The sequence below is a fragment of the Saimiri boliviensis genome, chromosome 10, assembly GCF_048565385.1.
Source record: "Saimiri boliviensis isolate mSaiBol1 chromosome 10, mSaiBol1.pri, whole genome shotgun sequence".
NCBI classification, from domain to species: domain Eukaryota; kingdom Metazoa; phylum Chordata; class Mammalia; order Primates; family Cebidae; genus Saimiri; species Saimiri boliviensis.
The window spans coordinates 63,997,598-64,007,627 of NC_133458.1; the positions used below are offsets into that span (position 1 = coordinate 63,997,598).

The 10,030-nt window shown below is 37.7% G+C and overlaps 1 protein-coding gene across 2 annotated transcripts in view; it reads right to left on the minus strand.

Moving 5' to 3' along the window:
- The window catches only part of ABCB1 (ATP binding cassette subfamily B member 1), a 118,712-nt gene extending 109,699 nt beyond the window's left edge, over positions 1 to 9,013 (minus strand). Inside the window, exons 1-3 of one of the 2 annotated variants that reach the window (XM_074379358.1) lie at positions 8,673 to 8,756; positions 8,035 to 8,105; positions 3,648 to 3,696 (exon numbers count right to left, since the gene is read on the minus strand). In XM_074379358.1, coding sequence (XP_074235459.1) covers positions 3,648 to 3,696; positions 8,035 to 8,099 — 114 coding nt within the window. In that variant the 5' untranslated portion in view covers positions 8,100 to 8,105; positions 8,673 to 8,756. Of the gene's footprint in view, positions 1 to 3,647; positions 3,697 to 8,034; positions 8,106 to 8,672 lie in introns of both variants that reach the window. The other variant, XM_074379357.1, reaches the window with a different exon arrangement.
- Between the last annotated feature and the right edge of the window lie 1,017 nt (positions 9,014 to 10,030).

The window sequence follows — 10,030 nt, forward strand, 5'->3', positions numbered from 1 at the left end:
GCAACTGGGCATATCTGAGCCTACCTTGCTTACTAGCTATGTGGCCCTGTGAATCCATTACTTAACTTCTCTGAGTCAGTTTCTTCATCCGGAACGTAAGAATAATACAAGTTCCCAAATCGCAGGGACTTATGTCCCTATTTCAAGATTATGAAGATTATATCACAATAAACATAGGGTGCTTAACAAATGCCTGGTACAAAGGAAACACTTAACATTGTTAAGTATTATCTATTTAGAAAAAACATTAATGTTTCCATAAGACACATATAATAGAAGGCTCAGAGTTCAATCTACAGTGCACAATTCTTACAAGATTATGTAATTTTTTTTTTTTTTTTTGAGACAGTGCCTCACTCTGTCACCCAGGCTGGAGTGAATGAAGTTGCAGAATCTTGACTCATTGCATCTCCACCTCCTAGGTTCCAGTGGTCCTCCCACCTCAGCCTCCCAAGTAGCTGAGACTACAGGTATGTGTCACCATGACCAGGTAATTTTTGTATTTTTTGTATAGACAGGGTTTTGCCATGTTGCCCAAGCTGGACCAATCCACCCACCTTAGCCTTCCAAAGTGTGGGGATTACAGGCATGAGCCACTGCACCTGACCAAGGGTGTACAATCTTTAAGAAGTTCATTTTGTGTAGAAACTGCAATCCAACTTTTATTTTTCTTGTTCTATGTGTCCCATTTCCTCATTTGCTTTAGATTTTATTCTACTTTTGTGTTTCTGTAAATGTTGAAACAAGGTCCGATGTAAACTTAAAAGGCTATTAGAAAAATTTGAATCTATTCCTTACTTCTTTCATCACTTTTTTAAGATTACCAGGGCCGGGCGCGGTGGCTCATGCCTGTAATCCCAGCACTTTGGGAGGCCAAGGCGGGTGGATCATGAGGTCAAGAGATCGAGACCATCCTGGTCAACAGGGTGAAACCCTGTCTCTACTAAAAATACAAAAAATTAGCTGGGCATGGTGGCACGTGCCTGTAATCCCAGCTACTCAGGAGGCTGAGGCAGGAGAATTGCCTGAACCCAGGAGGCGGAAGTTGCGGTGAGCCGAGATCGCGCCATTGCACTCCAGCCTGGGTAACAAGAGCGAAACTCCGTCTCAAAAAAATAAAAATTTAAAAAAAAAAAAGATTGCCAAAAAGTCTCATAGTGGAAATAAATTAACAAACATTGTATGCAGACAAGAGCTAACACAGCAATTTTGAGGCTGCTATGTTTAGAAAGGCCTGCATACAAGGTTGGCCCTTGGCTGGAACTTGGATTCGGGGAGGATCATCACCATTCTAATCGATAAGTATAGCCAAACTATCTGTACAAACAATACGGTTCTACCTTCTGCATTTTTGCCTTCCTTCTATGAGCCTGAAATTTTGGTGCATGCTGTGTGGGTGCCTACATGATCAGCCCCTAAGAAAACCTTTGAGCATTGAGTCTATAATGAGCTTCTCTGATCAACAGCATTCCACATGTGCTGTCTCAACTCACTGCTTGAACAAATTCAGTGTGCCCTGTGACTCCACTAGGCAAGAACTCTAGGAGTTTGCACCTGGTTTCTTCTGGACTTCTCCCTAATCTCCTTTTGCCATAAATCCTCTGAGTCCTCCTAGTGTGAATCATTGAGGCTGGGCTTCTTGGAAACACTGAACACACAATGTTTTTTTTAATCTTTGCTGAAAACTATTATTAATAAGTGATGGCAGTGACATCACCATTTTATTGTTAAACTTTTATTATGTCCTTGTTTTTATTAAGTTTTATATTCAAGTTACATTCAATGTTTTCTATGTTGACTTTTCAGGAAAAAAATGTGAGGAAAATCTATCTAAGTAGTAGAATACTTCATCAATAGGCTTATTGTATATTCTCTCTATCCTGGCCCCATCGTGTATCCTCAGACAGGTGAATATGTCTAGCCTTAATTTCTTCACATGGAAAATTGGAATAATAGTATCCAACTCAAAAGGAGTTGTAAGGAATAAATGATATCATATATGAAATACTTAGGACAATGCTTGGCATATTGTGCTATATGTGTTCCATTACTACCACCTTATATTGAAGCTTCATATTTTTATTTTTTTGTGCCTTAAAATGAATTGAGTATTGATAACATTACGTCTATATAGTAGGTCTGTTAAATTTTCTGAAATATAAGACTCCTAAGGTTTAAAACTATTTAACTACAAATAATAAAAACTGAAAGTCTCAAAACGACAGCGCCGAAATCCTGGGAATAAATACAACTTTAACCTAAATGCTTCTTTCCATAAAAGAATGTAACAATGAAAACTGTCACTTGGTTACTCAAGTAGTCTGACAATGATTCAAGTACTTAGTCTCATCTCCCCAGAATTCCAAAGGAAGTGGAGATAGAATAAAAGCAGGAGTTATGGCAAGAGCAATTGTAGCACAGAGAGACGAAGATCACATAAGGGAACCATGGAGTCTTCAGTGTAAAAGTCATATGACTATTTTTTCCCTGCCTACAACTATTTTTATAATCAATTTATTAAAATCCATTTTACAAGACAATTATCCACTCCTTCCCCCTAAAAAATTCCTGTGTAATGACGGAATTATAAAGCGTGTGCTGTTAGATTAATTGACTCAGTAGTCTTCCCAGTTCTAATCTCTGGAATCACTCACCTAACAGTTCACCTAAATTTGTACTCTTAGAAAAAAGGAAGTGAGAATCCAGGTAGATAAGACATCATCAGCTAGGTATGGCACAGTGGTTTACACCTGTAATCCCAGCACTTTGGGAGGCAAGTGAGGCAGATCACTTGAGGTCAAGAGTTAAAGGCCAGCCTGGGCAGCAATAGCGAGACACTATCTCTACAAAAAATACAAAATTTGGCCAGGCATGGCGGTACACACCTGTGGTCTTAGCTACTTGAGGGTCTGAGGTGAGAGGATCAGTTGAGGCTGGTGGGCAGCGGTTGCAGTGAGCCAAGATCATGGCACTGAAGTCATCAACCAACCACACCTATACGATTCCTGTCTGATTCCAAGTGTGATCAAAGAAAAGCTTCTAAACAACCACGTGCAACCAGAAAATGAAATAAAGAGTTATATTAAGGTTTTCAAATTCTAGATTTTCATCAATATATAGCACAGGGGAATAGTGACATATGGCATATTTGAAATCATAGTAATAAACAATCCATTGCTACCTTTTATTGCTAGCAATGGACTTTTACCTAAAATTTGCAATGGACTAACCAAAATGCTGTAAAATTTTCGTAGCAATAAATAATCTATTGCTATCTTTTATTGTTAGCAATGGACTTTGACCTAAAACCTGCCAGAATTTCAGAGCCATTAAAGACAGCACTCTACGTGATTGGTTTCCTCTATGCAGATGGGAGAGATGTTTGTGTAGGTAATGGATCACAAGCAACATAATTTATTAGGAGAATATTGAAATCTAAGTCAGGAAGGGTGGCTGCAGATTATTAATATACATGGCAAGTTATGATCAGCATTCTCCTGAAAATAAGCTAAATCAAACCAATTTATTTTGCTCCTCCATTAACACACTCTGTTAGAAAATCTTATATCAGATGAAATATCTCTTTTCCATGTAAGGAGACATCAAATTTACAAAGTATTTTTATAGTTAATAAATTCAAAACTCACCATTGCAAAAACGCTGACAGTTGGTTTCTTTTCCTTCTTATCTTTTTCACTGCAAAACAACAAAGAAATTACATGAAACTTTAGAAATTACATACTTTTTAAATTACTCAAATTAATATAGAACGTACATTTAATGACAAATAGGATGAAGAAACATGCCTATATTATACAGGTAAAAAACAGGATAGTAATAGTATACCATTTATAATGTTTAAATATGTTTACATATATCTTAGAAATCTACATATGTGGTTTTCACTGAGTATTGAAATCTCTCTAAAAATATTTTCTTCCTTGTGCCTTTGAAATTTCCTGATTTGCTATGATGAATACATACATACACCCTTTGCAATCAGAAAAAAAAGACATACTGAAAAAAGAGTTTCCTGTTTTTATTCTAATTAGAAAATCATTCACACTTACCCTTAATTATGAATCCCCTTAATTGTCATTTGAGTAATGATGGCATTGATATTTTATCCGTCTACTGCCTAGATATTATTCTTAATCATTCCCTTTACTAGTGAATAGTAGTGACAATTAGATGCTGGGCATAACTAGCCTAAGAAGAAAATTAAATTACTCTTTATGAGCAAATCTAATTGTGAAAAAAAATGTCTGGAGCCCTAAATGAACCATTATGAAATAAACGCACTCTAGAAAACTATGGTCAAAAATGATGTTCTATAAATTGTCAAAAAGTTGTCCTCAGGCATAAGGTCAATTCTTATTTTGAACCCAGATACAAATGACTCTAACTCTGTAACCCATTTTCCACTCTGTGTAACTGCCACCTAGGATGTGAAAACAAACCAACTATAAAAAATCTGCCTCATCTATATTTTTGTATAAAAGTAGGAAGAATTGTGTTATTTTTTACAGGGTTTTTAAGTTCACAAGGTAAATTCATCTTTGTCTTTGTTCTTTACACTAAGTGAGGTCAAAAGAGGTGAAGAGACTTCTAAAGAAAAAAAATCCGGAGTTTACTCATTTGGCTTTGGATCTTGTTAGACAGACATAAAATACACAAACATAACTCTTCAGGTTTGGTCCCACCCAATTCCCAGTAAAGGCATGGTTTCAGTATCCCTGGAACCAGGATGAAAAGAGAAAAACAGCCATAAATAGTTGAGTTTTAGCTCTAAGCTTTTTATTTATTTTTTTTGTTCTCTAAGACTGCTGCTACTCTGGAGAAGTTATAATGTTCCAGGCACTAGCTAAATAAGCACTTCCCACACAGGATTCATAAACAATTCTATAAGAAAGACACATTTTTTTCCTTTTAGAGATGTAGAAGAGTGAGAAGAGTTAACTTGTTCAAGGTCCCACAGCTATAACAAAGCCTATATTTAAATGCCAAATCCGTTCCCTGACCACCAAGCTATAAGGTACAAACGTCAGGTTTCTGAGATACTACATCACATTAAAATGCACTTTCACACAAACTCTCACCCCTACTAGATTACTTACTTATCCCCATTAGCACAAAACGCAGTGCTTAGAAAGACAAGTCATTCATCAAACATCATTTTAATAAAGAATCTTTGCAAATAGACATATTCCAAATAGCACTATTATCCCAGCATTATCCATTACCAAAGCGATATACTTCTTTACAATCCATGTTAAAACAGATTTAAATCAATGGCAATAAGCACAATTTAATAAGAACTACTTACATAAAATATAATCTCTAATTTGAAAAAGAAAAGTCTACAGGTCATGATCGAACCAATAATAGAAATATGTGAAAGATCAAACAATTTTCTTTACTGTTTCCCTTCACATACCCTCAATATTTCTTAAATCTACCTAAATGTTTGTATCATAAGTACATAATTCTTTAAGCTATCAAGTTTTCAAAATTACAAGTTGAAAAACAAAAAGCGGAATACCTACCCTCCACTCTATGGAGCCTTTTTCATTGTTTATATGAACTTTTTTTAACAAAAATTTTCTATTTCAATCCAATGTTCTCCTAACATTATCACACCTAAGAAAAGTGGTTGCAATTTTGATATTGGCTAATATCCAATCCACATTAAAATGCCCTAAGAATGTTATCCATAAGTTTTTTCCTTGTTCAACATTTAGGTTGTTTTGTTTTGTTTTGTAATGTTCACACACTACATTTGGTAGTTATATATCTTTAGTCTCTCTTAATCTGGAAGTCCTCCTTTTATATTTTTTAACATTGACTTTTGTAAAGGGACATAAACGGCTGTCTTACAGAATGTCCCACATCTTGGGCCAAATTGAATACAAATTGGGAAGTGCAATAAATACCTGTATCAAATTGAATACAAATTGGAAAGTGCAATAAATGTGAAATACACATCAAACAGGAAGATTTAGCATAAAAGAGAACATAAACTATCTTATTAATCATCTTGATGACATATAGAAAATCCAATCTTTTGGATATATTGAATTCTACAAAATATATTTTCAAAATTAGTTTTATATTTTTATTTTTATTTTTTAATGTTGCTGCTAGAAAATTTTAAATTACAAAATGTGGCTCACATGACATATCTATTGGACCGCCCCAGTCTACAAGTTTAATTGGATTCAAACTAAATGTTTTTGTAGATATATTAACATTTGCTAAGTGATGTTGTTTACTCAAAATGCAAGTGATGAGTCATTTACTACAATCTATTCTACTGTGAGTGATACCAGATCTGAGCACTTGGTTAAGGTGATAACTGCAAAATCTTTAATTGGAAAAGCACATTCTCCTTCCAATTAGTAAACATTTTGAAGAAAATTCTTAGATACAACTTTTTTTCTGAATGGTTTAGGGTTCGTTGACAATCCTTGCCGTAATCTATTATAATAATGCACATTGCAAAGTAATAGCTGGAATTTTTCTGTAAAGATAATTCCTTTATTTTCTCTACTTCTCACACTTTCTTTCAGCTTCCCTCCTCTCAGAGTAGTAGGGATTCAACAGCTGCATTCAGCATCTAAAAATCTATTACAGTTAGGATTTTCTTTGATGCTCAAATTTTCCCAGAGTTGGCCAGTGGAAGCTCCTTCCAGCCAGCTCCAGTGTGCTTTTGACTACTCCATTAAACTCCACTTTCTTATTTTCAGGTACCACAAGATACTCCAGGCTCACTTTGTATTTTTCCTGCCCCTGCCCCAGACCTGGCTGAAATTAATTATTGAGGTGTTATTTCTTTTAGGGAGGAATGGTATTAAGAAATCAAGATCTGATACTAACAGTGCTCATTGTTACTGTGCCTTAAAATGAACTACTAAAAAATTATGAATTCACATTGAAATTTCCAATTCAAATTGAACATTATTTTTTAAAAATGCATTTAATTTCCACATTTGTATTTTTTATCTTACACTGAAAAGTTTGGTTTCTTATAATATTAACATGTTTACTAACTTATAATTTACATTTCAGTTTCTAATAATATTAATGTATTTACTAATTTATCTTACAATTTACTACTAACAATGAATCTATTGAGTGGAGTTTTAAATTTCCTGTAAAGCCAGAGCACCATGATCAAAATTAACTTTAAATAATTATTTTCTGTATGTGTCGTTACATTACCAATATTATATAAAGACATTTATTGCCAGTTAAAACAACACACACACAAAAAAAACAAAATGCACTTTTGACCTTCCATCACCCAGGCCACAAACACGCGATGTTTACGTAGCCATTTACCACAATCGAGAGCCTGGACCACAGAGCAGATCACCAGCGGCATATGGCTCAGGTATGGGCAACGAATACCACTTGAAAAGCATAAGTTCAAGACAGAAATGAGCCTTCGCCTGTCTGGGGCAGGAAAGCTGAGGAAGAGGCACACCAAGACTAAGGGAGAGAGTCCAGGAACGGTAAAAGGGTGGAATGAAGAGAGGCTGGTGAATGGCTAAGAACGGTTGAATAGGACAAATAAGTTCCAATGTTCGACAGCAGACTAGGGTGACAACAGTTAGCAACATATTGTATATTTCAGAGTAGCTAGAATAGAGGACTTAAAATGTTATCAACACAGAAATGAAATATACCCAAGATGATGGATACTCCAAATATCTGGACTTGATCATTACACATTCTGTGCATGTTAAAAAAAAACACTCTCATATACCCTATTTCATAAATATGTAAAATATTATGTATCATTAAAAGAAAAAACAAAAAAGACTGACGGAGAATGCATATGCTGTGCTCCACGCAGCCGACAACCTTCTGCTCTAAGCAGGGACATTGATTCCAAAGGCTGGTTTGCGTTTCTTAAAATAAATATAATTAAAAACAACAACAATATGTCATTTATCTCAGAGCTGGAAGCTATAAATAAACTACCCAAATCTTGGAATTTTGTAAACTATGAAAATGAAACAAACTAGCTACCTTTTATTGTTCAGTTTTAAAAAGTTCTTCCCTGCTCCTCCATTGCGGTCCCCTTCGAGATCCATCTCGACCTGAAGAGAAACCGCAGCTCGTTAGCCAAATGCATGACCCGCAGGAGCCCGAGGTGAGACTCACCTCCGGTCCCCTGCCTAACCCAGAGCGCAGCAAGGGGGAGCGCTCGCCGGGACGCTCCAGCTGCTCTGGCCGCGCTGGGCACTGCAGGGGCTTTCCTGGGCGCGGGGTCTCCAACCTCTCCACGCAGGCAGAGTTCGGGGCCTGGCAGCGCGCTCTGGACTCTGCCCGCAGCGAGCGCGCTTCTCCCTCCGGGTTCCCGTCGCCGCGGACGACGCTCCCTCCCACCCGCCGCCCGCGGGCTCGGACACCAGGTTCCCGCACCGCGCGGGCTCTGCGCGCTCCGGCCAGCCTGGTCCAGTGCCGCGACGGTCTGGGCGCTGCTCCGGGAGCTCCCGAGTCTACATGGCACCCCACTTGGTCCCCAGGGACTTGGAACAGGACTCCTCCACACCATCTACGCCTCGAGAAGCCCCTCTCCCGCGAGGACCACGTACAGGGAATCTGAGAGCCTGACCCTTCTTGGGAACTGTCCCATAGGAGTTCCCAACTTCGCGTGCGCCTACCTCGGGCTCCTTAGAACGGCCACTAAGACGTGAAATTCTGGAAGAGGAGACTCCGGCTTCGTGGAAAGACCTGGTGGAAACAAACAGCGGCCTCTCTTTCTGGGAGCTTGCTCTGAGGAGCCGCTGCCTGGAGGGGCGGCTGCTCGAATGAGCGCCGGCTTCCTGTGGAAAAGAAGGGTAGGCGTCGGTGCTCGGCCCAGCCCTGGCGCTGTGCTGTGAGCCAATCAAACCTCACCGCGAATGAATGCTCCCGGCCCGGCTCGACCGAGTGTTGATTCCTTGAGAGATTGAGAAACAGATTGAATCTCAGGGAGGAATGTTACCGCTTCCGTTGCGCCTCTCTGGAAAGGGCAAGTAGAGAAATGTGCATCAGCTGAATCATCGGGGACGTTTCAACTTATAGAGATATGTCTCTCAGAGTTCGCAGAAGTCTTCATCTCCGTATAAGGATACAGGATATCGTTAAGGGAAATTTTCTCTGCATTTGCATTTAATACAGTTAATACAAAATCTCCGACCTCTCCAATTCTGTAGCACCTTTCTGCGCACACCTGTGAAAAGGCCAGGAGAAATTTTTCTGCAGTGGACTTTCTTCAGCATGTTTGACGGTTTCTGAGTTATATCTGCTCATCCTTTATTTGATGATAAATGGAAAGAAAGAAAAAGGAAGTTTTTAAAAAGATAGAGACACAGGTATTTCAAGATAGAAATGGTATTTCAAAGGGTGTAATATTTTAAAACTTTAGAGGTCAGGTCAAGGCCCGTGTTTTTCCAGGGCATTTCAGAATTCTTACATTTTAATTAAAATTATTAAAATAAACATAGCATGTTTTAGCATGTTACATTAGCTTTAATTTCTTTCCATATTTACTGCCAACATTTAATATTTTTTGCTGTCCACTATTTTTTTCAAACTGAGGAAAAGTATGTGCAGTCTTCCCAATTCAAATTTGTAAAGTACTGCTAACTCACATCAGAGCTTTTCTTTACTTCTTATGAACATAGAGGAAATAGCTGTGTTGTAACCTCTAGTCTACATTCCATGACTTACACATATTACCTATCAGCTTACTGCATAAGTTTAGAAGAAGAAAATCACTCTGTTTTTTACTGCATAGTCTGAAGCTGTTTCCCCTTTCTTTAACTCATACTTCAAAGCCATAATTTTTTCCTATTCTTTACACGTTTTTCTTACCTTGATTTATTTAGTGCTTGGCCATATAATGAAGGGTTTTTTGTTTTTTGCTTTTTTACAAATTGTTAATTAGGCTCTCTAACAGGCCTCTATTTTTTCCACGTGTTCTAATTGGATATGCATGAGTATAGCATTGTTCACTGTTTGAAGGCTTAACAACAGC